This window comes from Agelaius tricolor, unplaced genomic scaffold (genome assembly GCF_023055355.1).
Source record: "Agelaius tricolor isolate 1412-34295 unplaced genomic scaffold, bAgeTri1.0.p SCAF_18, whole genome shotgun sequence".
Classification (NCBI taxonomy): Eukaryota; Metazoa; Chordata; class Aves; order Passeriformes; family Icteridae; genus Agelaius; species Agelaius tricolor.
The window spans coordinates 12,170,617-12,197,164 of record NW_027269278.1 but is presented as its reverse complement, the minus strand read 5'-3'; the positions used below and the strand labels follow the sequence as shown (position 1 = coordinate 12,197,164).

At 52.8% G+C, this 26,548-nt stretch overlaps 2 protein-coding genes across 2 annotated transcripts; one reads left to right on the top strand and one right to left on the bottom strand.

Annotated features, from left to right (window-relative positions):
• Nucleotides 1-883: 883 nt before the first annotated feature.
• On the bottom strand, nt 884-8,539 carry LOC139597723 (neuropeptide Y receptor type 2-like). Its single transcript, XM_071443355.1, has 2 exons — nt 8,216-8,539; nt 884-2,662 (listed from the first exon to the last, which is right to left on the bottom strand). The coding sequence occupies exon 2, from the start codon at nt 2,643-2,645 to the stop codon at nt 1,461-1,463; it is 1,185 nt and encodes a 394-aa protein (XP_071299456.1). The 5' UTR covers nt 2,646-2,662; nt 8,216-8,539; the 3' UTR covers nt 884-1,460.
• An 11,466-nt stretch (nt 8,540-20,005) lies between these two features.
• LOC139597722 (nuclear factor 7, brain-like) lies at nt 20,006-25,811 on the top strand. Its single transcript, XM_071443354.1, has 7 exons — nt 20,006-20,118; nt 20,615-20,889; nt 21,488-21,583; nt 23,177-23,410; nt 23,782-23,801; nt 24,516-24,631; nt 24,729-25,811. Exons 2-7 carry the CDS (start codon nt 20,617-20,619, stop codon nt 25,271-25,273), a joined length of 1,284 nt encoding a protein of 427 aa, XP_071299455.1. The 5' UTR covers nt 20,006-20,118; nt 20,615-20,616; the 3' UTR covers nt 25,274-25,811.
• Nucleotides 25,812-26,548: the final 737 nt, after the last annotated feature.

The following is a 26,548-nucleotide window of genomic DNA, read 5'->3' as shown; positions in this document are numbered from 1 at the left end:
AGAAGCTGAGTTGGAGAACAAAGGCCAGAGGCAGGTCAAGCTAGAGAGAAGGCAGAATTTCAAATAATCCCTCTGGCAATTGATCTCTTGAGGACCCAGATGTGACAGCCCAGCAGCCTCATCCAGCCTGGTGTACTCAGTACTGCAGGTCCTCTTACCTCTTGCCCTTGTTTCAGTGAAGACCTACACATCAAAATTTTTCTTTTAATTTTATTTTTCATGAGGAGATCTGTTGAGTCTCTTTCCTGCATCTGGGAGTTACTTTCCAATCTGATGAACACTGACTTTTAGAGATGACACCAAGATCACAGTAGCAATCAAGACTCCTTTGATGGCAGAGCTAAAAATACACTCCCCAGCTGACACAAGCCTTCAGGAGGAGAACACAGAGTTTGGTTTGAAAGAACACATCTTCCTTAGTCTCCATGTCTTCTGTCAGAGGACACCAAATCTGTGAAAACCATGCCAGCAGGTTACATCTGAAAGGAAGCATCCATATTCAGACCCATACTACCTTCAGCCTCAGCAAGGGGAAAGCTGTGAACCCTCTGAGTGCCTTGGAGAATGGTTTCATGGGCAGTTTTTTGCCTCTCTGGTCATGTTGTCAAGTTATTGCATGGCAGGAGTCACATCTTTAGCTGCTTGCCCTTGACAATCCCTTAGGAGAGGAAAGATCTGGGGCAGCTGATCGACAGGACTGAAACTGAACCCATCTGCTTCCCTTCCTGCTCTCCTCCCTGCTAATCCCAGGGTGCTGGCACACAGGCCCTGGCTAATGAGGCATTCCCAAAGCCCTGCTCCTGCACTTGTAAAGGAGACTGTGGTAAGTAGTGCCACTGCCACCTCCTGGGCTTTCGGAGGACTTGAGCACATCCCGTGGGTTGCAAATGCAGATTTATGCAAATGTTGGGCAAGAGATCATGGATTGCCCAGCTTCAATCTGTGCCAGCCCACTCTCTCCCCAGGTCAGAGGAGTGATGGCACTAACAAGCAGGTGTTTGCAGAACAGAGTGCAGGTCTCCCTCCCCTTGGAGGCATTAGCTAAGATGGATCATTAAGGCTTTTGGGTAGGAGACGTACAGATGAACAATCACACACAATATCAGCTCCACATTTGTAATGTGTAATGTGTCAGGGGGTAAAAGGTTGAGCAACCCACTTTGGCAAATGGAAATAGCAAGAAGGGTGTATTTTTCTGGCTAAATAAAAGCCTTCTCTGTGTGTTATTTTTTCTTGTGTCTCCATGCATAACTTGAACGCGGTGAAAGGAAAAATTAAGTTATTTGCTCAGACAAAAATACACCAGATTTATTGTTTTGAGAGATACAGGGGGTATTTCGTATTTCTACATGGCTGCTGTGGCTATAATTGGCAGCACAATGTTCTGTCAAAAAAAGGCATTCACCCAAGAATGTCTCTGGGCCCAGCCAGCCTCAGTCCTGGAAGTGGATGTCCCATCCCTAAACCTCTGTGGGCAGTGCTCCATTGCCAGGAGTCTGTTTGATGCTCCCATTTAGGGTGTTGGCCCTGAAGATGTAAGACCTCCCCCTAACTGAGCCTTCAGTGTGGATGCTCTCAGGCTTGTTCTGGCAACGGAAGAACATAAGGAATCCATTCCTGTAGTTCTTGTTCATCCATCCATAGAGCAGGGGGTTGACAAATGTAGAGCACATGGCCCCAACATGGAAGACAGTGTACAGGAGTTTGTACTCGTGGAAGATAAGAACCAGATCAAGGTCAATGGCAAGCTGGAATATGTGGAAGGGGAGCCAGCAGACTGCAAACACCACAACCACCATCACGAGCATTTTGGTTGTCTTCCTCCTCCGGCACTGGCTTTCATTCCTAGAAGTGGGACTGACGTGGTTTTTCAGCTTGAACCAGATCCTGGTGTAGGCATAACAAATAATTGCAAGAGGAAGAACATACTGCAGGAGGAGCATGGACAGACTGTAGATGGTGGCATCTCTGTTGTTAGCAGAGGGCCATTTTTCTGAGCACACAGCCATTTTGAGGTTAATGGATGGGATTTCCTCGTACCGGTACTCCCTGAAGATGGCCAGAGGCCCTGCTAGGACAGCTGCTGCCAGCCACATGACAGCTATGATGGTGAAGCTGAGCCTCTTGGAAATCCTGCTGTCCAGGTGGAAAACAATACAGCGGTACCTATCCAGGGCAATCACAGTCAGGGTGAGAGTGGACACGTGGACACTCAGAGCTTGAGCATAAGGAACCAGGTGACAAAGGACAGCTCCAAACTTCCACTCATCCAGCAGGGTGTACACCAGGGTGAAGGGCAGACAGAGTGTGTCCACCATCAGGTCTGCCAGGGCCAGGTTAGCTATGAAGAAGTTGGTGACAGTCCTCATGGTCTTGTACTTCACTATGATGTAGATGACCAGGGAGTTCCCGATGAAGCCCAGCAGGATGATGAGGGAGTAGGCAGCAATCAGGATGACCTGGACCCCCAGGATCTTGGTGCTGTCCATCATGACACTGCGGGACCCAGAGAGACCCTGGGTGGGAGTGACCAAGTCCTTGGCAGGCCAGCCCTGTGACAGCTTCTCATCTAATGCTGTCTTCTCCATGGTGAATGTGCTGTTGGCTCCCTCCAATGGTCCCATGCCTGGCCTGAGACTTTCCATAAGGAGGAGAAGGGGGTCTGGAACACAGACACAGCAGAAGTGAGAGCACAGGTTGCACTCATCTTTGATGAGATTTACTTGCCTACAAAAATTCCCTAACACCTGAAGAATGAGTAAAGGAGAAAAACACAGTATTCTCAAAGTCAAGGTGTTCTTCTCCACTTCCTGTGACAATTTATTTCTTTACAGATTGCACATCAGGTTTTTTTCTGTTTCTTATTTCTCACCTCTCCAGGTGAAAATATCTGTCTCCCTTGCCTCTGCATAAGTCTCTGCCACTGCTCCTGCTAGTGATGCTACCACCCAATCCACCCAGTACTGTCTGCTCTCCCTCCCAGTAATGGGTAGCACAGCTAATGCCATTTCATGAGCCTCTCTCTGTGATCAAATGTATCTCACAGCCATTCCTGGCCCTCATTATCAGGCCCTCAAGGTCCTGTGGAACAACTTGACAAACCAGTTTTCTTCTTCCTTCCCCTGCCAGTCTCAGGGTTCCCAGGCATCAGGCAATCTTGCCTGCCTTGCTGGCTTTGAAGGTCACAGGCACCCAGCCAGGCAGGTGTTGTGTCCCCATCACAGAAGAGGGAAGTGTGACAGCACACAGAGCACAGCTACAAGTCCTAAGTAAGGAGCTACTGGACAGTGAGACCCATGAACCCTATGGCCAGGAGACACCTCCACCATCCTCTGCTTTCTCCAAGGATTCAGTGAGTGGCTCATATTCCTTTGCAGGATTTTTGAGTTCAGATTATGATTGTTACAATGATACAACAAACCATGTATTAGGATTTGGCCCAATCTGAAGAGGGTCCAGGTGATTATAAATTATAAGTTGAATTATGAATTCTCTATTACTTAGGTGATTAGAAATCATAAATTATTTATAAATTCTACATTTTGCTATTTGTAGATTATGCTAGGTTGATTCTCCTTGTAGAAATCTTGTGCTGTTTCAATCATAAATTCAGTTCTATGCTAATTGTAATACCCTGATAAAGAAACAGAGCTTTAATTGTCACCATGATTTAGAGCCATCTTCATTCTGCCCAGGATCCCTAAAAGAACCTCTCTGTCCTCTCAGTGTTGGTGACACCCAAGCATCCTCTGGCTAAGCAGAGGAGGGAGCTCCTACAGGGACATGCATGTGCAGGGCATAAACCACTGAAGCTGTGAACAACCTCCCACAGAGCTGCTGCTGAGCATGCAGGCACAGAGAGCCCGAGAGCCAGAGCCCCAGCATCCCTCAGCCTCCTGCCACATGGGGCTCAAGGGCCTGTGTGGGATGGCTGTGGGAGCAGGGAGCCCCAGGGGCCAGAGCTGGCACAGCCTGGAAGCCCTGGCTGGCATTAGGTGCCCCTGGAACAGCAGTGTTGGCACAGCAGGGTGTTCATGAATCCAAACGCAGCAGGAGAAAGACCAGCCCTGTTACTGGTACTGGCCCCTGCTCAGTCTCCATGGCTCAGAATTGCTGTGGGCTGTGCGGAGAGGGATGGGCATGGCCCCTCATATCCCCTCTCCCCAGCCCCACTCCCACTGCAGACTTAAACAAAAGTGAGCAAAAGTCATCACTCTGCCCAAAAAGGGAGGTCAGCAAAGCATTGTGTTTTCTCTGACCTGCAGAGAGAGGGGGCAAAATGCCCTTTCACTAAGGGAGGGACGCAAAGGGCTTGAATGAAGTGGGAATTAGAGGCAGACTCCTGGGTATCTTCTCAGGATCCTCGAGGAAAGAACTGGGTTTTTCCCAGAAAAGATGTGAGCACTGACTGGGTGCTGGTGGGCTTCCTGCAAGTCCCATGCAAGTCCAAAGGTTGAAGGACAGCCTGTCCTTGGGAAGGGAGAATGCTTTGCAACTGCATTTCCACCTCAGCTAAAACATCTGCTTGTCCTGTCATCCCTCCTCAGAGCAAGGGTTGTGATTCCCCCCAGGAGCTGCTCCCAGGAATCTGCCTGGCCAGCTGCAGAGCCAGGACCCTGCTGAGGCCCAGCAGAAGAGCTGCCTGCACTGAAACCACCCCTGCTGGACCCCTTCTCTTTCCCTCTCCCTGCCCAGTGCCTGCCTTGACATCTCACTCTGCAGATTGATTTGTGCCAGTGGTTCCTGTAAATGAGGTTATTGGGCTCAGACACTCTGAGATAGGGGACACCATGTAGGTACTGCTAGGAGGGTAGGAAGCAGAGGAAAAAATGGGTGGATCTGCTAGGGTCAGGGTTTGTTTAAGGGTGATCTCAGACCCCCACAACAACCCTGCCTTGGAAAGACCAAGGGGAAGCTCAAGTTCTAAGGCAGGAGGGAGGAGCTCAGAGCTGTGCCATGCAGTGGGTGCAGGGGAAAGCAGAGCAGGGGAACAGCGCCCTGGGAAGGTGGCACAGCCACAGCCCCTTGGGCAGACACCTGGCCCTGAGCAAACCCCACTGCCAGGAGAGCAAGGTGAGCCAAGGAAACAGAGCAAGTGCTGGGGACACTTTCAGTGACTGTACTTTCCCTGCTTGCCACCCATCTGGGATTTAAACTTTCTGATTGCCCAGCATTACTTTATCACTTGTTATTGCCTTTTCTGTGGCTTGCCTGTTCCATTTATCTCCAGCACCAACTCCTGGCAACAGGCCAGTGGACACTCCCTTCTCGTTTTCTCTATCTCATCCACCAACTGGCTGCCAGTTCCTGTGCTCACATCTCAGCCCATTTCCCTTTGCTGGAGACTGGCAGCTGCCCACCATCTGAGAGGAGCCAGGAGCATCATGGCTGCTGGAGCTGCTTCACTTCCTAACAAAATGGCCTTAATGGAGTCACTATTTGATTTTGTTTGTTTTGTTTTTCCTCCAAAGGGGAACTATTACAAATCAATTAAGACATTTTAATTAAGAGACAAAATGATTATAATAAATGTTCCCACTCCAGGGGCTGCCTGGAGGTCGCTGGGACGCTGCTAGGAGTGGACTGAGGACTGTTCCAGCAAGTAATGGAAGTACTGGCATATGTGTAGGCTGCTGTCAGGCCCCATGCCTAACAGGCCTGCCAGACTAGAGGAAAAAATCCTTGGAGCTGAGAGCCAACTGTTTTTGGGACAAGACAGCAGCAGGAGAGACCAGGAGGAGACAGAAGTACTATCCAGGCCCTTTCTTCTGTGCTGAGTTTTCATGAAGGGATGCAGAAACAGAGTGCTGCCTGTATCAAGATAACCCTCACCCTCAGCCTGAGGCAGGGCTGGGACCCAGGGATGGCTCCCAGTGAGACAGAGCTGCCCCCTGTGCCAGCAGCTTCAGCCTTTGCGAAGAGGGGCACAGAGGAGCCCTTCACTGAGCACACTGCTGTCCCTGACTGGGACAGTGACCAAAGTGGCAGCTCCATTCCTGCAGAGGGCCCAGACCTGGTGCCCTGGGACTCATCCACCTCTCCTTCCTGGGGTGCCCCAGCTCCCTCCATGTCCCTGCTGCAGCCCCAGGCACTCAGCCAGGCTGGAAGAGGCACACCCAGACCTGGAAGAGCCATCTGTAAAGGCTGGCAGGGTTCAGAAAGCAAGGCTGGAGGGATGGTCAGAGGGCTGGAGAAAACAGAGCTTGTTAATTAGAATTTCTCTTTTTGTCCAAGCAGTGAGGCTGGAGTCCATGGCATCAAAAAGAGGGAGTGAAGGGACTTGGGCCAGTCTCTGCTCTTTGGTCAATGACAAACTCTTTCTACAGCAATGTTGGGGTGTGAGGGCTGAGGCTGATAGATACTTCCATGGCTTCACTCACTGATTTATCCCATGCTCAACTCCACCAAATCCCTTAATTTCCACCAGTCAGGAGCACTGCCTCATCCCATCCCCAGACCCATATCCAGACAGACATCCATGACATGGAGGTCTGAGACCATCCCTCATCATGAGAAGCTGGTGGTCACCCTGGGAGAAGCCACCTTCTACCACCTTCATGTTCCCTTCCAACACTCAAGAGGCAGCAGAGTTCAGTGTCCCTGCACCCCACAGCACAGCACTTAAGGGAGGACAACACAATAAATGGGGATATGGAGGTTAACCAGCCTGCCAGAGACCACATAGCACATCCACAGCAGGGCTTGGGCAGAGCCCAAGTTTTCGAACTCCAGCCTCCTGCATTCACCAGCAGAGAGGACTCTGCATCTCAGCATAAAACCTGAACATAGATCTCAGGAACTGCATGAAAATGCAAAATGTGTCTGATGGAGGGGAACGAATTTTATCTTCTCTGTGCAATGGGCAGGTTTCAGGACAAACAGCAGCTCTGGATGATTTCCTGAAGCCAAAGCACAGAGAGAAATTATCCCAGCTCCTTCTGTCCCCAGTGAAGGGATGATTGCCTTGCTGTGATACTCCAGCAAAAGGGAAGACCCTCTGACCAGCCCACCATCTGCTGCAGCTTTGTAAGTTATCTATCCAACTCAGGGCCACTGGTGCAGGAACCTCATGGCATCAGACACTCACTGCCACCCAGAACTGCTCCTGGGGGACCCCAGTGTAGAACTGGCACTGGGAGACAAAGTGCAAGGATGAGGAACCACAAAAAAAACAGGGAGTTCTTGTGGTTCCTCACACTAAATATTTTCATGTCCCAGCCTAGCTGGAGCCATGGAAGACTCTGAAGGGGACAGGGCAATGAGGATGCCATAATCACCCAGCTCAGGACAGGATGAAAAAGGAGGTGGTGAGATCTGTTTGGCAGGCATACATGCTTTCTCATGGGAATTTATCCTACAGAAAGCAGGGGGGAGCAGTGCAGTGCCCTCTGCCCTGTGGATGTGCCATGGGAGCAGAGCAAGGCTGGCTGGGACATAGGGATCAATGGGTGGCACTGAGAGAGAGACACACCAGTTGCTGGGGCTGCAGAAAGGAAGAGACAGCGTGGTGGATGGATCCTGGTTAACCTGGGGGATCTGTTACCTCCTGAAAATTATGGAGTCTGGGATAGGTGAGACAGTGGAGCAGAGGGAAATAACAATTCAGTGACAGAACAGAGAAAACAACAGTATCCTGCTTTGGGACAGACCAGAAACTCTGTAGGTGAAATGCATCTGCAGCAGGACTATAAGAGGATGTCTCTGTTCCAGGACTAACATGCAATGGGTGCTGAGAGAAAGCAAGCACTGATTTTCCTCCTGTACCCCATATCCCCTCTGCATCTCCCTCTCTGAGGACCCTGATCTGTGGCAGAGAGCTGAGTGCCAGCAGCGTGTGCAGCCCCAGCACGGAGGAGCTGACAGGTTTGTACCAAGCCACGAGGAGGCAGACTGCAGGAGAGATCAGGATTTCTCAGACAGCCCCTCACCTGCACCTCTGGAGCTGCCTGTGCCCGGGTTCTGCAGCACCCTGGAGCTCTCCTGACTGCTCTCACTCAGCATCCTGCTTCCCACACTCCCTGCTTCTGCTCAGGGATCTTTCAAAACTCTCCTTGTCAGTATTTCATTTGCTTTCTCTATTCCAGCTCTCAGGACTGTCAGTCCCCAAATCCAGTTTCCCACAGATGCTTGGACCTTTTTTGTCCAAACCATCTGGCATGGACAAGACCTGGCCCCCTCTCAGCCCTGCTGCTCAGATGAGCCCCCCTTGACCCACCTGCAAAGGCCAGAGCTTCCTCCTCCTCCTCCTCCTCCTCCTCCAGGAGCCGAGCTGCTCACCTCCAGTCACTGCCTCATCGCTGGCCAGGACCGAGCGCTTGGTCCTCTCCACTCTCTGGAAGTCAACCTGTGGCAAAGGAGTGAAAAGCACTTTTCTGCAACTGTCCTCGGAGAAGAGAGGAAGTCAGGTGAGGATCTGAGCTGCTGGAGAGTGTTTCATGGCCAGGAGTAGCTTTGGAACCCCTCCCTGAGCAGGCTGAGCCCCTGTGGCAGGGTGACTGACAGCCCTGTCTCACCAAGCTGGATGCTGCCTTGGCTCCTGAATGAGAGAAAGGCAGAGAGCGTGTGTTTAACAAACAGCAATGGAAAGGGGGAGGGAGCCTGCTGCTGCTGTTTATACAGTGTTCAGCCACTGAGGGGCTTCTTGCATCGAGCAGAGAGAAGCTTTTCCACCACATCCAGTTTCCTCTCCAGAGAGAAGTGCTGGGAGCTGGAGCTCTGCAGGCTCCCCGTCCATACCACAGACCTGGGCAAGTGTTGTCTGCCCTCACCCCACAGCTGTCCCATCTCCTCAAGCTTTGACTCATTGGGACTGGCACAGCCATGTCCAGAGGGGGAATCTCCCCTGCAGCAAGAGGTCTGCAGGTCCTGCAGCTCAGCAGAGCTTCCACAGGCCTCCCTCCACCCTCCTCTGTCTCAGTGTTTGCACAGTGCTCACAGCAATCTGCAGCTTTGGGACGGGACTTCAGGGACTCCTGAGATACAACAGAAGCAATGCTGGAAAGTTTTTAGCCACTTTGCAGTGGCTTGGTCTGCTCCAGAGCCAGATTCATTGTGGATGTGGAAACTGAGTGACTTTCAATTTTAGGATGCGTGCACTGTCCACACACCTGAAGTAAGAAAGAGAGAGAGAGAGAAAAGCAGCATCCTCGTGTCCAAATCTGCAAAATCCAAGCTCGCTGGAGCCCAGGAAAGCACTCTAAAGGCAACACAAGGAAGCAGATAAGCACAGATAACCCCACCTTTTTAAAGGTTTTGCCCTCAAGGAGAAGTCATGTGTATTCTTAGCATAGGATTTCCAACTCAATGTGTGAATTGGAACCTGGGCTAGGAAAAGCTCCCACAGGCTGAGGGGAAGGACACCTCTCCTTGGCTTTGAGTACCTACAGCTGGAACTTTATCAGAGAAGTCTTGTTCTTTACCCCCACAGTGAACTTTGGTCTCCTTTTCTTTGTGAGAAAGGAAACGGGGAGGCTTTTCAAGCACCCCTTTGTGCCAAAAATTCACAATACACCACGAGAAAGAAAACTCTCTAATGGCTCAGCAGAAAAAGAGGAATGAGAACATTCCTGAAATCACATAGAAAGTGACACTTGAACCCAAGACTTGGACAAGAGTCCTCATAAGTCCCATCTTCCCCCTCATCTCTCTGTCTCCCCTTCAGAAGGAAAAGCATGAAATCCACCAGCTGTGCTAACTGGATTTTTGTGGGAGTTTCATGTCTTCTCCCCCTTCATTTCCCCTAAGGCTGTTGATTTAGCTGCTCAGGAAAACTGGGAGTGGGGGGAAGTAGAACAAGACAAAACTGCTTGGAGAGAGCCAATGCTGTCTCCCAGTGGGTGCAGAGAGGGGTGAAGAGCAGCAGTGAGTGGAGCATTCTACTCCCCTGTTCCCAGTGCATGGGTACTCCTCCTCTCCAGGGTCCTCAGCAGTGGATGGTTGATTTCAGCTCAAGATTATTTTTTTTCCTCCTTTTTCTTCTGTGTGAGATTTTCCTTGCTTGCTCCCCAGATTCCTTTGCTACCACTCCCCACTCTTCTCTTCCCAGGGTTGAAATGAGATGCCTGGGGAGAAGGCAGTGATTGACAGGAGAGAAATTTGTGCAGCCTGAAGCTGTGAACCTTCATCAGGACCATGGGGTGAATTCCAGCCATTTTTGGCACGTGGTCTTTGCTGCATGATAGCAACTGCAAGCTCTTAAATCATGGATTAGTCAGTGCAAGTCCCTAAGTCCCCAGTCCTCTCCCGTATCTCAGGGGTCCAGTGGAGCACCAAAACCTGCTGTGCTCCCAAACATCACCTCAGCTCTTCAACCACACAGAGCAGTGCAAAAAGGTGCAGCTGAGCTCTCAGCAGACCTGGACTGTCATCCCAAATGGCACCCACCAATCTGGAATTTGGTCCCCAGTCCCTGGGTGCTCCCCAGCCCTGTCCCTGGGGTCAGGCTCTTCTCACAGTGCCACAGACAGAGGCTGCCTGCCAGTCTGCCTAACCTCACCCAGCCACAACAGAGCTCCAGCAGCAGCAGGTGCAGCACAGCCTGGCTCTCCCCAGGGAAGGGACACCTGGGGGCTGCAGTGCCAGACCCCTCTCACTCCTGCTGGGTTCAGAGGAGCAGCCGTGGCACAAACTGCAGCAGCCTGAACACCAAGGTGCAGAACAACCTCCCCACACAGCTTGCAGGTCCCAAAGCAGCTGAGGGTCCTCCCAGCCCCAATCAGCAACACTCTGAAGGAGGAGGATGGGGGAATACAAAGATGGTGCCTTGCATTGTCCTGGGGTGTGGAAGGCTGTGCAGCCCCGAGAAGAGATGCCAGGACCCACTGCATGCTCTGTTGTCACCTCAAGCCTTGAGTATTCTCCCACACAGGCTGGATACCCACAAATGCCTTCATGGGTGTCCCAGGAGCCTCATGTCCTTCCAGACATGATGGGATCATTCAAAGGATCTTTGCAGCTCAAAAGCCTTTCCCAGTGGTTGGGCTTTTATTAGGCAGTGAGTCTGCTCACCCGGGCTTCTGAGAAATACAACAGTGAATTTTGTACCCCAGGGAGCAAAAATGATGTCAAAAGGCTGAGAAATGGGGCAGAGAAGAGAGCTGTCTTTAGGCCTGTAATCTGCTCTGCCTCTGTGAGCAGGCAGGTTCTCAGTCTGACCACCCTGCAGCTGTAAGCCATCTGCTGTAGCTTCACTTGTGTCAGGAAAGGAAGGTGGATTATCTGTTCACTCCCTGGGAGGAATCTCTAAGAAAACTGTTACCAAGGCTTCCAGATGCTCTGGTTCATCCTGCTTCATCTGGAGCAGCAACAGTGACATACTTTAAAAAGCAGCTTTTCATTTTTTAAACATCTGTTTAATTCCACCTGCCTGTAACCAAAACATTTCCACTGCTCCTTCCTGAGGTGTTGTGCCTGTGTTTTCCTGAGCAGCCTCCAAAGTATCAGCAAGTTTTGGTAACACAAAAGCCCCTTTTCCATTTGAACCCCAGAGTTCACGGATGCAGTGGATTTGGGAGTCTGATGCATTTGGGAACTGAATCAGCCACAAAGAGACTCAGGGGTGGGAGGGCGGATGGAAGCTGTCTGTACCTTCTCTGAATTTAAAAACAGATTCTCATTTTGTAACAGCTTTTTGTCCCCCTGTGAACATTCCTGGAATAAGTGAAGGAGCAGAGACACCATCAGGGACAAGGTTTGGCTAAAATATCTGAGCTATCTGACACTGATAGTGTCAGTGAGAGGCACTGGAGAAGCAGGAGGAGACATGAACCACGGGTTGGCCTGAGATTGGCCTGGGTCTGCCACAGCTCTGCTCACCTTCAGGGCAGGCAGAAGTCAGGGATGCTGGGTGTGTCTGCAGGATGGGGGTCAGTGAGTCAGGAAGGAGATGATCATATGGAAAAAAATTAAAGGGATTTGTCCTGCTGAACACATCACCACACCTCAGCTCCTGCCCCACTAGGGGCAAACCCACAGGGCTCCTTTGATTAAACAATTAATGCCTAGGAAGGTTTGCCCCTTTCATCCCCTTCCCACCCCTGGATCTCACTCTGACACATAAAATCCCCTTGATCATCCTCACAGGATGAGGACAGAAGGACTCCAGGCAGTTTGTCCAGGCAGACATCAGCACTGCTGAGCCCAGAACTGGCCCCTGCATTTAGCTGCCATTTCTGCAAGTCACTGCACTCAAAGCTTTGTTAATTTATTAGAGGGTTGCTTGTTGTTTGTGTACTGAGGCAGGTAGAAAACAGCTTCTGCAGAAGAGGATAATTGCAGTCAGATAAGCTCTTCAGAGCTGGGATTGCAAAAATACGATACGATGTAGCCCAGCAGTTGTCTGGGTAAAACAGAAACATGGATGAGATTTTGGGTTGGAACGTGGTTCCCCCATCTCTCACAGACTCCCTGTCTGCCTTTGGGCAAATCATTTGATGTATATCAGTTCTCTGTACATAAAAAAGGTTATAAAAATGCTTCACTCTGGCAAGCTCACCCCTGGAGCAGAGGACCTGGTGCCTGGGTGTGCAGCAGCAGCAGCTGCTTTCCCACTTTGCCCTATGGGATTTCTTTCTAAGTTGCCCATCTCATTTAAGCAGCGTATTCTGTCATCAAGGTCCTGCTCTCCCAGACTGGATACTCTTGCTGCACAGTTCCACAAAGACATTTTTGCCCAGGCTGTCGCTCCTGAGATGACAAACAGCTCTATAAATGCTGGATTGTGTGATGAGCACAGGCAGAGCTGGATGGGCTGATGGCAGCCCCAGCCTAAACTCTTCCAAAGTGTCAAGACTAAAAGTGATGCAAGTGGCTGGAAAATTCAGAGCATGACTTGTCTTCTATGGGCTTGGTGTTGCCAAAAGGCACCAGTTATCCAGGAGCTGGGATCCAGGTCTCAGCACCACCGTGGCAGCAGCAGGATCATGTTTGCTCCATCACTGCTTTGTTCCATCTTTTCTGGTCCCATGGGGACCCACATCAGCTGTGGGCAGGGAGCAGATTACCTGTGCCCTGCTCAGCTCAGCAGTGCTGGGCTGGGCTGGCAGCAGTGTGTGAGCACAGGAGGGTCAGATCCACTCCTGATTTAAACTCAGGGATTTGGCTGAAAATCCATTTGGCTCCGTGCTCCCCAGAAACATGACTCACAAGCCAGTGTCTGACACTCAGAGATAGGTATGACACCGAGTGCCCCACGGGAAGAGCTGTGTCCCCAGGGTATGAGCAGAGCACACACGAGCTGAGCTGAGCAGGGACCGTGCTGTAAAGCACAAAGCCTTATAAAGGCAGTGCTCTGGCTTTGTCCTTCTCCCAGCTCTTCAGGCGATGAAAAGGACGACTCACAGCCCTAATTAACTGGAACATGCTAATACCACTGAGCTTCCCTGGCCAGCAAATTTGGCACAAGGCATATGGGACACTTTCCAAACAACTGCTCAGGGGAGCGCGTGCCTGCAATTTATTATTGGAGGAGCGGTTTCCTCTCTGCCTTCGCTGAAGAGCTCACACCAGACACGAGGGAGGTGAGTCTGGAGCCTGCAAATCTACTTTGAAAGCCATTTCGTGCTGAAGAGAGAAGAGACTTATTTCTCCCCAGGCATTTAAGATATTCAAGGTATCAAGGGAAATGTGGCTTTGCACAGCATTACCTCTGGGAGCACTCAGTGCCTTCGAGTGGTGCAGCTCGTGGAGCTCAGCTTCCCATGGGGAAAACCACGCTCCTTCAGGGTGACATTCACTCTGGGAAGAAGAGGCAGGACCAGAGAGAGTGCATTGTTATTTTGCAGAGTAAAGCAGAGGAGCACAGCCAGCCTAGGTAGCTGGAGAAAGGGGAAAGGTGGCAGGAGCCCTGCAGCTGTGTCTCCAGGATGGGTTATTCCCTCTTTTGACAACTGTCCTGGCAAGGCAGTACCCCAGCTTATTGCCCTGAAAAAGGAGTAGGAAGGAGCCTCCTCATCTCCTATTGCAAATAAATCAGTTTGTGAGCTTTGGATGGGAAGCAAAAGGCAGGACTTTGTAAAAGATCAATTCATCCCTGTGGTAAGATCATCGCTCTCAGTATTCTCTGTACTGCCAAAACCAGAGGCAGGAGCTGCAGCCTCCCAGGCCACCCCCTAGCCCTGGCCTCACCTTCAGCCTGGCTCCCATGGCAGCCCTGGCCCCAGGACAGCTCAGGGCAGCTCTGACACAGGGTTTGGGTGGCACTGAGCTGCCCAACCAAGCACTGCCACAACCTCACCAACACAGACACTGGGAACAGCTCAGGTTTGTGCAATATTCCCAGGACTACACTGGTTTGCCCCTCATCCTTGGCATCACCTGTGGCCATCAGCTGTGTGGCTGGGCAGGGCACTCTGTGCTGACAAAGGGCACATCTCCCCTGCTCCCTCCCCTCTGCATCCTTTGCAAACATTCGTTGTTATGGTGACAGCTCCAGAAGGAAAATCTTTTTGAGGATTTTTCAGATTCTTTAACAAAGCTACAGCCACTTTAATTATTTCTTTAAGGGAAATGGTTATTTCTCTCGATGGCAACTGAATTTCTTCCATTTTGTTTCTGATGACCTCTTTGGTGATTCTCAGGCTCCAGCTTTCAGTGTGTGGCTGTAAGAAGGGGGAGAAGTAGAGCCAGGTTGTAAAGAGTTGCTTTTAAATCCTTCTGGGAGCATAGGAAGTGCCTCCAGGCTGAGGCTGCTGAGCTGCAGGCATTGTGGAGTCTGAGTTTCTCCAAAATGAATGAGATTTGGGAGCACATCTGCATCTTTCTCAGATAGCAAAGTGTGGAATGAATAGCAAGGGGGGACATTTATGCCCAACAACCTGTGCTGTGTGTGAAATGCTGCACTGAGAAATATTGTTCTTGTGGAATCTTCTGCAGAAATGTCCCTTGGCTTTTGAAAGCTGTGTAATGGTAAATGAATTCTCTCTGTTTCCACTGAATGGGCTGAAGACTTTCATATGTGACATCAGGGAGAGAACTGGGCTCTGCAGATGTCTCTAATGCAAGTGATGAGTACAGCAAACAGCCTCAGGCCAGCCAGGAGAAAGCAATCTGGGTATGTGATGTGACCACAGGCATGGGTTTCATGGCTACTGTGTTCTGAGCCTGGAATGTGGATCCTAATGGACAAGACCCCAGCATCCTGAGCAGCCCAGCCTGCCCAGCCCCTTTTTGTAAGATGAGGTCATGAAGACCTTTCCCACACCCCTCCTAGAGAGAACTGAGGTCATGAAACCTAAAAAAACATTAAAAATCAAAAGCTGCAAATGCTTCAGGCTCTGAAGGGGCAGCTTAGCACATCTAGGAATACTCAGCACCCTGAACCAGAGATCCAAGTGAAAGAGAAGAGCATTCCAGGCATCCTGCAGGCAGTGGCCAGCAGGATGGCTGGGGGCTGACACACAACCCATCCCAGGGAAGCCTGAGAGGACAAAGCTGCTCTGGCCAAGCCCATGCTGTGTGTGGAGTATCAGAGAGGTTTCACACACAGCTCAGAGTAAACAGGCACACAAGTGGCAGCCAGAAATGTTAATATTTGCAAAAATCTCCTGGTTTTGGCGCCTGGGTGTGGGGAGCTGAAGGATGCTGGTGGAATGCAAACATGATGTATTCTTGGCTGCTCAGAGGGGTGGCATGGGGAATCTCACAGGGCAGGACAGACTGCCTGACAGGCCTGCTCATGATTGTTCACACAAGGAGTCCTGGGCTGAGAAGTTCAGTAGCACATGAAACTGGTCCCCCAGGATTGAGTTATTTGAGCATCCCTGGGGGGAAAAAAACCCAAACCAAACAAAACAAAAAAAACCATCATTAGGCCATGTTCTTCTTCCTTTGCCTGTTTCAGACCTTTTTTCCCTCCCTCCAGGTAGTAGGAGATGGATTTGTCCATGATGTTCCCCAACTCTTCTCCTGGACACATGAGGGCAAAAATGACACAAACCTTCAGACTCCTGCCCTCACTTCACCTGGGTCCTTTCATGGTGTGTTTAGGATGGTTTGAACCTGTTCAACACCTCTTGCCATCTCTGCAGGGCTTTCACCTGGACCATGGCTGCCAGCTCATAGTCAGACAGCTTCAGAGGCTCCAAAGCCTTGAAGGCTCTGGCTTTAGCAAAACAGCAATATCATTTGGGACTGGGGAGAAAATATTGGCAAATAATGGCCACCTCTGGTCACCTTCCTCCTGCAGCTATTTATCCAAAGATACCATATCTCAGAGCATTGCTTCATTTCCTGCTCACCTCTCTAACCGAGGCCTCTAAATCACCTCCCTGCAGCTGAGCTCACGGAGGGAAGTGTAATATCCATTAGCAGTGATGCTGCTATTGCTTTGATTTACCTTTCCCCTTTTTCTTTCACTCTTTTCTTTCTGTTTACAGCAATCCCTTTCCACTTCTTCCCCCTCCAGGTCTCAGTGCAGGAAAGAGCTGGCAGGAGTCCACAGAAGCAAAGTTTCCTGGGATGCAGCCTGCTTTTGGGGATGTGGGGAGTCTGGGGTTTTCTTCTGGACCAGCAGCACCCCACTCCTTCCTGACCAGAGATGCCAAGGGCACTGGGAAGGGCTGGCTTCAAGCTACCCCATCCTCACTCCAACAGAGTTCTCCACCTGGGTCTTGTCCAGGTCAGCACACGGAAAAGATCAACCCCAATTTACCCCTCAGTCCCTCCCACAGCTGGGCACTGCTCAGGGAGAGGCACAGGATCCTCCAGGAGAGACTCCAGGAGAGCAGGATCCGGAAGAATCAAAGTCCTCGGAGTGTATTTGCACTCAAAAATGTGAAACAGGGAAATCAAAATGCAAAAATATGAACCAGGGAAATCAATATGCAAATCAAATCTTGTCCCCTGTGGAATTTCCCTGCCTGCATCTGGAGAGCCGACACCAGGGTCTGACACTGGGATCAGTGGTTGCTGCCCCTTCCCCTCGTGTTTCACTGGCACCCAGGGAAGCTCTCAGACCCACAGCACTTCCCACTTCATCCCCCTCCTCCAGCAAGGCCAAACAGTTCCTCTGACACCATCTCCAAGAATACACATTTACTGCATGGGATGGAGAATGGTGAAGAGGTTTGGACCCAATCCATGTGCTTTGAGCCAAGCCCTTCTCAATCCATCTTATCCTTCACCTCCCCAGTGCATAATCAGATTCTCCAAACACAGCGTTCTCAGGTCCCAGCCCAGAGCTTGGATCCCTCCAAGAGGGATGTGCTAAAAAAAGAAAGAAAAACATTACATTGCCAGCTGAAGTGAGTGCTGAAAGGAAGGAGATGCCAGGAGCTCTTAAACAGGAATCTGAGACCGGGGGACGCTCGGGTGTGTTTTCAATCCCCAGAAGGGAGATGTGCTCACTGGGAAATGACTGCACTCACTGCTAGATTTAGACCTTGTAGCTGATGTCCCAGAAAGTGAAATGGCCATGACAAAGACATCCCCATCTGTATTAGAACTTTCTTCTTGGATTGATGGATTAGTGCATGGTAAAATGGTGCCACTCCTCCTTTGGCTCCGAAATCTGCATTTGCAGCTCAAACCTGCAAAGATGGAAATAAGCAATTTTACATGAGTGACAGGTTCTGTTGGCACCAAGAGGAGTTATTTGGGAAAACCTATTCATCAGGGGTTCCAGGACTCTGCTGGGTGCTGAAGGATGTCCTGCAGCACCTGAACCCAAGCTGGCAGCTCCACACCCTGGTACAGAGCATCTCTTCCAGGAGAGCAGCATCCCACAGTCCTGGGCCCTGGCAGGGTATGTGCTGGCACTGCCCAGCCTGGTGCCATGCCAGGGGGATGTTCCTGCTGTTCCCACTGCAGAGGGACCAGGACTAGACTCCAGCTAGGGTAAAAGGGGAAGTTCAACATCAGCTGAGCTATCCCAAATTCTGCTGTTTCAGGGTGAGGCTTCAGTTATCCAGCTACAGCCTCTCCAAACACTGGGCCTACAGGTGCCCCTGTGAGACTCTCACCTCCTGGGCTCTATAACAGGAGAGAGGAGCTCTGACCACAGCACAGATCTGATCCACAGGGACACCTCCCAGCACTGTTGGCTTGGGCTGCTGGGGGAGCATAACCTTCCACAGCACAGTCCAGATCTCTGCTAAAAAGCAATTATTGATGCTTTTACCTGGCACAAATAAAGGATCACCTGGTCGACCCGTCACCAGGTAAGGGAGCAGCATCCTGGTTCATGCTAGGCTGTGTGTCCTGTGCTGGAGTCTTGTCTGTGTGTCTGTGCATAGTTTATAATGTCTCCTGGAGGAGCAGTGGCAAAAGCCAGGAGGACACAGATGACAAAGCCATTTCCCTCTCAAAAGGATGGACCTAAGCAGATGATTCAGCTCCCATCCAGAATCCATGAGTTCAAAGCCAGCTGTTTCTCAGGATTGCTGGCACGCAGCAGGAGGGTGGGAGGTAACACCAGCTGCAGTCCCACCGCAATGGGCTGGCACTGGCACTGCTCCCCTTCAGCCCTGCATGTTCACAGGGTGAGAGCCAGCCTAGTGGAAGCACAAAGATGTAAATGTGGGGACAGGTTTTGCTGCATGAAGTCACAGCTGAGAGGGGATTGTTCAGGCACCCATGGATCCCAGTGTCATCATCCTAACGATGCTCCCAGGGGCACTCTTCTGTGTTGTGCAGTGGAAAGGACAAAAGGGCAGCAACGGGAGCAGGTTCAGCCTGCTGGAAATAATCCCTGCCCAATGTGTTCTTGTCCCGCAGTGCCCAGTGAGCAGGACTCTCAGTGGGGAATGGGCATCCCTGTCCCAGAGCCACCGTGGGTACTGGAGCAGGAGGGGGCACCCAACACCCACCTTGCTCAGAGAGCAGTCCTGAGCCCCCACAATAACTGTGTGGAGCTGCCAGCCCATTTGGCCATGGCCTGGCCCTGTTGGTGTCCATGGGTGTCACTTGCTTGGCCAACCAGAGGCCAAGGGGTGAACCTCGCTTGCCCAAGGCCAACATCCCCCAGGACTGATTGCTCCTCATGCATGCAGTGCTGGTCCAAGTCCAAACATCAGCATGGGGCTGTGGGTGAGTGTGTGAGCCCAAGGGGCTGCTGGGGACAAGGCAGAGGCAGAGCTGCTGTGGCCACATGCCAGTGACCAAGCATGCACAGTGTGAGAGAAAGCCTGGGAAAATCCCTCAGACAAGCAAATGAAGATGGGCAGAAATACGTTCTGCACTAATTGCATTGCTGTAACAAGCAAACAGAGCACCAGGAGGAGGAGGGGAGTAGCTGGGCAGTGCCTGGCACATCACCCTTTTGGGGGCATGCTCTGGTTCTAATGGTGGTTAGGAAGGAGACAGGTGGTCTGTGCAGCTCCTGTGAGTCCCTGTGTCCCCTCTCCTTTCAGTTTTATTTTCTTTTACTTCCAGTATTGGAAGTTCTTGTGATTTTTCTCATATGTCCACCATGTCTGCCACTTCCCGCAACATCACAGGGCCAGCATCAAGTGACCACACAGGGATGAAAACCCTTCCTTCTTTCTTTCTTTCACTAACAAGCCCGCAGCCCTCGTGATTTCTGAGGTAACCCAAAGCCGTGACCCCAAAGCCTTGGCCAGAGCTGTGTTCTGAAGATACCGTGAGCAGGGGAGAGGGAGGGAGGCTTTGGCTGGAGCTCGTTTCTGTGCTCTTTACTGAATGCAGCGGTGGGGCGGTGCAGGGGCGGTGCAGGGGCAGTGTAAGGCCAGTGCAGGGCAGTGTAAGGCCAGTGCAGGGGAGGTGCAGGGGCAGTAAAGGGACAGTATACGGCAGCGAAGGGACAGTGCAGGGACAGTGCAGGGACAGTGCAGGGACAGTGCAGGGACAGTCCGGTCCAGTCTGGTCCAGCGCTCTCCGGCCTCGCACGCGCCTTCCCGCGGCCGGCGCGTGAAGCCCCCGCAGCTGGCCCGACGCGCGCTCGCACGTGACCGCATCACATGGAGGGGCCCTGCCCCGCCCCCTCCGCGGGATCCCACCCAATGAGCTGGCGGGCGCGCGGCGTGTCCGCGTCGTGATTGGTTAGGACGGGCGTCAGTCCGGGGTAGGGGCGTGGCGGAGGCCCCGAATTCTTGGGGTCGGAGGTGGGAGAGCGACGGGACTGGACTGGACACAGCTGGACTGGACACAGCTGGACTGGACTAGGTTAGACCTGACCGGACGAAACTGAACTAACCCAAGCTAAGCCAAGCTAAGCCGTTTCAGCACGGTGGGGTCCCTGGGACGGCGGGCGGCCGGGGCTGCGCCCCGGGGAGCGGGCGGTGCGCGCCGCGGGGCTGGAGCCGGCGGGGAGCCGCGCACGGCAGCGGCGGTGCCGCACCGGGAGCCCCTCGGGGTGCGGGTGGGTGCGGGTTGCCCTCGGGCCGGGTGGGGACACAAGGCTGGGCCCTGTCAGACGCACTGAGCAGTTCTGGTGAAGTGACAGGAAATTGAAAGTTGTTACTCCAAAGGGAGTGACCTTCGGCCGGGGCTGCTCTGTAACTCGGGGCTTTCCAGCCCTGCACGCACCCGCTGTGGCAGCTGGACAGGCCCTGTCTGGTAACCAAAGCCAGCCCCAAAGCGGCAGAGGTTCGGCCTGCGGAGGGCTGGGGATGTGAGCGTGTCGGTGTCAGGGAGCTCAGGTGGGACCGTGTGCCCGCAGGGATGGCCGGCAGCAGCCAGGAGCGCAGCCTGCGGGAGGAGCTGACCTGTGCCATCTGCTGCGAGCTGTTCAGCGAGCCCGTCATGCTGGACTGCATGCACCACTACTGCCGGGGCTGCATCCTGCGCTACTGGGACAGCTGCGCCCACGGCCCCTCGTGCCCGCAGTGCCGCCGCAGCTTCCCCGGCCGCGCCTTCCGCACGCACTACCTGCTGGCCGGGCTGGTGGACAAGGTGCGGCGCTGCGGCTCCCGGGAGCAGCGGCACAAGATGCAGGTGAGTGCCTCCTGCCAGGCTAGGGACAAGGGGACAGGTGCCACATGAGCCCTGTGCAGCCACCACCCCTTCTTCCACAGGCAGTTCCCCCAGTGTGAAGCCTCACCCGGCCCAAGTGCACTGATGTTTCTGTCTCTTTCCTCTCCCTATTTCCTCACAGCTGTCTGTTGCATTTTTATTTCTTTTTCTTTCTTTCTTTTCTTTTGCATTTGTTGCCCTCACTGCTATGTCTGATTCCAACCACAGCTTTGTCATTTCTCATTTAAGGATATGTTCCCTAAGTGAGAAGGGGCTGAGGGCTGCTTGTGCCAGGTGCTCTGCTTGAGGGGAGAGTCCCTGCACAGCACGCAGCATTTAAAGCTTGTGCAAACAGATATCCCAGGCTGGAGCTCCCAGTGATAAAAATAAACTGGATTCATCACATGTACAGATGCTTAATTCTCAAGGCTGTGCATCAGGTACTTGCTTCTCCTTACAGCCTTTATATGAGATCCTGTTGTATTCTCCTTCTGATGCTGACTGTAGGAATTGGGACTGCTCCTGAATCAGAGCAGAGTGCTGAAATGGCCTCCTTACCTTCTTCTCCTTGTTCCTGCAGAAACACCTGGAAGATGCTTTGCAAGCCCGTCAGAAGGAGCTGGAGAAGTTGCTGCAGAGGAAGCGTGTGGTGCAGGAGGACATCTGCAGCCTGACGGTAACACCCTGTGGGAGCTGCTCTTCAGGCAGCTTCTGGGCAGTGTTCACAGAGGATGTGTGTGTACGTACAGCTGAGGTCTAGCTCAGCTTCCTGTAAAAATCTAGATGAGTAACAGTGGGGATCTACACAAGCTCCCTTGCATGAAGGCCCAAGCTCATCACTGCTGGATAATCAGCAGAGGTTTTGGGAGGAGCGTTAACACTCATTAATGCAATGTTTGCAAAGTGCATTGGTGCAGCAGAGCTGAGACATGGTGAGTGGTGAGAGCTGTGGGCAGCCTGCTCTGGCCCTGCTGTGCTGCCTCTTTGGGACAGCATTAACTCCTGGCAGCTCTAAAATTCTCTCATGTCAGAAGGGATGGAAGCAAAGCTGAAGGAACTGGGTCACTGGCAGGCTTGGCACTGCAAGAGTGCTGGCCTTGCCACAAGGACAGTGTTGGGATTCACTGCAAAGCTCTGAGGTGAATGAAGAGCCTGAGTGCTCTCCGTGGGCTTGAGAGGGACCAGGCTCCCTGTCGGTACAGATCTGTGAAGTGAGAGCAGCCACAGGCTGACTGTGCTGCTTTCTTGGGTGGCATAAAAGCATTAAAACCAAGGAAGGGGAGTTAAAGGAAAATGGAAGTAGTTCAAAGATGAGATAAGGGGAAAACCCTGTCTTCTGACTGGAGCCTCTGATTCCCCAGCCTGCTCCATTTCAAACCTCTGTCCTTTTGCCAGATATGGAATAGACCTTTGAGATTAATGGACAAATATTAGCACATAAGCACGTGTTTTCCTGTTGCTGTACAAGAGCCAAGAGGTGTCTCAAGAGTAAAAGAGCAAATCACTGATATGAACAGGGAGGCTCTGCACCTCCTGTGTGGGTCAGCACAAACACCTGCTAGACCAAGAGGAGGCTGGTGAAGCTTCAGATCCCTTAGGGAGATGGGTTTCCTGTGAGGAGAAAGGGATGTGCACTTCAGGAAGCACTCCTCGAGAAAGTAATGAGGGCTAAGGTTGCACTTGGAGATTAAAAGCTTAAAGATTTAAGGAAAACAAAAAGTCATTGGCTGTCTCTTGTAAACAGGCAGGAAGGCAGTGAGAACACAACCAGGCTGGTGAGTAAACAACTGGAAAAAAGTGACCTCTGGATAGAGCTGAATGGGATTTTATCAGCCTTAATGACAGAGATTAGGTTGTGCAGCTTGCCCGTCAGGCAGCTCTGCTCAGGGCCTGTAATGATGTGAAATAAATGCAAACCGACCTGAACAGCTGAGTCTGCAGCTCCACAAAATTTAAAGAGCTCCAGTCTTGCCCACAGGCAAATTCCTGGTGGTGTGGGAGAGGGCTGTGACTACATGTGGGGATTTGTAGTTACAGTGACCACACCTTTGGTGGAGCTGTTTTTTGGGGTTTGTTGGGTTTTTTTCCCTTTGGATCTGCAGCCTTGAAGGTTGTCCTTGTGTCCTGTTCTCCATCCAAAAACTCATTGCTATGTCTAAACCTCAAATTTCCAGGGCTCTGTAAGCAGAGGAACAGGCACAGCCATCCTGTGCCCCTCCTTGTGTGTTCTAGCTGTTGGACTCACCTTCTGCCTCTTCCCTCTGCTCAGAAAGTGTCTGGGGAGCTGAACTTCAAGATTCGGGCTGAGTTTGCTCGCCTTCATCAGATCCTGGAGGAAGAGGAGAGAGCTGTGCTGGCAGAGCTGGGTGAGCAGGAGGAGCAGTCCCTGGCCCAGCTGCACAGGCACGTTGGCCAGCTGGAGGAGGGGATGGCAGTGCTGCAGAGGGACATCGAGCACGTCAGGCAGACCCTGAGCAAGATGGAAGATGTGTCACTGCTGGAGGTGAGATGCTTTGCTGACTCTGGCAGGAGGCTGAAAGATATTTCAGGATCTCAAATTGGGATGGGGGAGTCTTAAATAACAGCACTAGGCTGTACCCCAAAGTCATTCTCACTGCCATCCCTCTGGATTATCTACCCAATCCTTTGGAGTCTGGAGATTTTAGCCACAAGGGATACAGTGATATCAGATGTGGTGGCCCTTGGGAGCCTTCCTCATTCTCCATCCGAGTGCCCAGTTTTCCCCAGGATGTGGTTCTGGTAGCTTGGTTTCCTCTCTCTGTGCTGTGTGGCAGCAGGAGGCAGGACAAGGAACTTATTTGTGCAGCTGCATGAATTAGAGTTGCTGCTAATTCTCTCTGCTTCTCCCTGCAGGTGGAGAGCCTGGATATCAGGTACATGTCTGGCATGAAAGAAGCTGATTCCCTTTTCAGGAGCTTATCTTGGTCCCTGGCTGGGACCACATAGGAGAGGCACTTTATCTCAAGTTTTAAAAGCACCACAAAGTGCTCAGGAAGTTGCTGGTGCTGTGCAAGGTGGAGGTTGGTCCCCAGCATACACTGGATGCTCTTCCCAGGGAGCATCCTATGTGTTAACATGGCTGGAAGTGTGGGTAGAGGTGAGAGTGGAATGGGTGCAAGAGCCATGTGTGCTGCAAGAGGGAACAGACTTGGGGTGCTTCATCTTCCCCCTGCCCTTGCTCAGCTTCTTAGTACTCATGAGGCTGCAGAAGTGACCCTGAGGTGCAAGTTTGTCTGAGGCTGGGAGTAGTTGAGGGCCAGAACTGCCATAGGAGAGTGTGTCCCTGTCCCCTCCCTCCCTGGGATGCAAGTTGACTCCACAGGCCTGGCCAGGAGTCCTGTTGGGTGTGCTGGGTGTGGGTTTGCCAGGAGTCACTGCTCCACAAGCAGTGCTGCTGGCTCTGTCTTGGGCACCTCTGCCCTGAGCCGCTCACTGCACTGGGCCAGAGCAAGCAGAGACATTTGTGTCCCGTCTTTACCAAATCTGTCACCTGCAGCACTGTCCTGCAGCCCTGCCCGTGCTTTCCCTGCTTGCACTGGCAGTGCCTCAGCAGAGGGAGTGACCCTGCCTGCCTCTCTCTGCCCCAGGCCCTCGGTGTGTGTTGAGACCCAGCCTGCCCTGGACCTGCAGCACTACAGGGACAGCCACAGTGGCCCCTTGCAGTACATCTTCTGGAGGCAGATGCTGCGCTCCATCTGCCCTGGTGAGCACCTCGCTGGCAGGGATGGGTGTGGTGGGCCGGGGATGCTCTGCACAGGGAGTGTACAGCTGGTAAAATGTCACACTTGATGTCTCTGCAGCTCCTGCCCCGCTCACCTTTGACCCTGAGTCAGCCCACCCCAACCTGGTCCTGTCCAGGGATCTGACAGCAGTGACAGAGAGGGATCGGGCCCAGCCTGTCCCCGCCAGCCCTCGGCGCTTCCGTCAGTGCGTCAACGTGCTGGGCTCGCAGGCCTTCGACCGTGGCCAGCACTACTGGGAGGTCTGGGTGGGCAGCAAAACCAAGTGGGACCTGGGGGTGGCTGCTGAGGCTGTGGACCGGGCAGCCAAGGTCAGGCTGTGCCCAGAGAACGGCTACTGGACGCTGCGCCTGCGCAACAGGACAGAGTACTGGGCCACCGCCAGCCCCTGGGTGCGCCTGGCTCCCCGCCGGCCCCCGCGCAAAGTGGGCGTCTTCCTGGACTGCCAGGAGGGCACCGTGGCCTTCTTTGATGCTGGGGACATGTCCCACCTCTTCACCTTCCACCAGGTCTCTGCAGAGAGATACTGCCCCTTCTTCAGCACCTGCTTCAGTGACGGGACGGACAACAGGGAGCCCATGCGCCTCTGTCACCTGGCCCTGTGAGGGATGAGGGTGCGCTGGGGACACCAGCCTGGCTCTTGCCCGGGGCTGTGCTGGGGGCCAGCTCTGCACACACAAGCCTGAGGGCTGTTGGAGGAGCTGTTTTAGTTTGGTTTGGGAGGAAGGAGAGGATGAGTCTCTTCCCGGGTCCTGTCTGCCCTCCCTTCCCTGTGCCATGGCTGTGGTTGCCACAAGGCATTCACAGGGGTTCCTGGCACCCCTAGCAGCACAACCTCCCATTCCTGAGCACAGCACAGTTCAGTAACAGCAGCCACGGGGCTGCAGGGCAGGGGCTGTGAGTTGCTGGCACCTCCTGCCTCTCTGTGCTCCCACCCATAAGCCCCGTGGAGGGAGGAGGGCAGCGCTCCCGGGCACCATCGGGTGCCTCCCAACTCCGCATCCCGACCATCCATCATCCTCTGCTGGAAGAGCTTCCCGGGGCAGGGCTGCGGGCCGGCAGCAGAGGGAGCCCGGTGCACAGCCCAGGGACTGCAGCGCGCCTCACTCACCTCGGACACTATTAAAGCTTATTAGAAAGCCACTGGTGCCTGATGGGGCTGCTCGGGGCTTGTGTGCTGGGGAGATCTGCTGCTCTGGGGGGTGGCACAGCCTGAGGGAGCCCAGAGCCCTGCTCCAGCCCTGGCTCTTCTGTGCCTGCTGCACAGGAGGCTCCAAAAGCCACTGCTCCCATGAATTTCCTTCGAGTGCTCCATGCACATCTTGCAGTGGCTTTTCAGCATTTGCTGTTTGAGAACAAGGGAGAGAGAGACTCTGACCCTAGCCCTGATCTTGGGCTACAGCGTTTTAAGATTTGGCCATCTCTGGCCTGGCTGGGTCTTAGGGATTTGTACATGTGGAAAATGCCAAGTCCCAATTCTTCCCAAATTCAGCAGGAATGTGGCTCTTTTCCTGTCAGCCCCGTGGCCCTGCTGGCAGCTCTTCACCTGCAGGAGGGCAGGCAGGGTCCTTGGAGGGGCAAGTCAGGGGGGTTTGGCTGCTGTGGTTTGTGACCAGGAGGTGCTGGCAATGTCTCTGCCTCACGAGTCAGCAGAGGGGCTGGGAGGGGTCCAAGCCTGGCTGGTGGAAGTGGTGGGTGGGAGGGAGGATGGCAGTGCCTGGGGTGGGTGGAAGTGTCATGTTTTTCTCACCCAAATCCATTCCAGGCTCAAAGAAGAGGCCAAAGCTCCCCAATACTGTGCAGTCCCAGTGCTGGCTGGAGCCAGACACCTCTGGCAGAGGCTCAGCTTTCTGTGGCATGGGAAGGGCCAGGTGTGAGGC

Excerpts from the sequence above, each read along its gene's own strand:
- LOC139597723 (XM_071443355.1), bottom strand. The coding sequence starts at position 2,645 with ATGGAAAGTCTCAGGCCAGGCATGGGACCATTGGAGGGAGCCAACAGC.
- LOC139597722 (XM_071443354.1), top strand. The coding sequence starts at position 20,617 with ATGGCCGGCAGCAGCCAGGAGCGCAGCCTGCGGGAGGAGCTGACCTGT. Across the intron at positions 23,411-23,781 it reads AAGATGTGTCACTGCTGGAG|GTGGAGAGCCTGGATATCAG; the intron begins GTGAGATGCTTT and ends TTCTCCCTGCAG. Across the intron at positions 24,632-24,728 it reads GCTGCGCTCCATCTGCCCTG|CTCCTGCCCCGCTCACCTTT; the intron begins GTGAGCACCTCG and ends ATGTCTCTGCAG.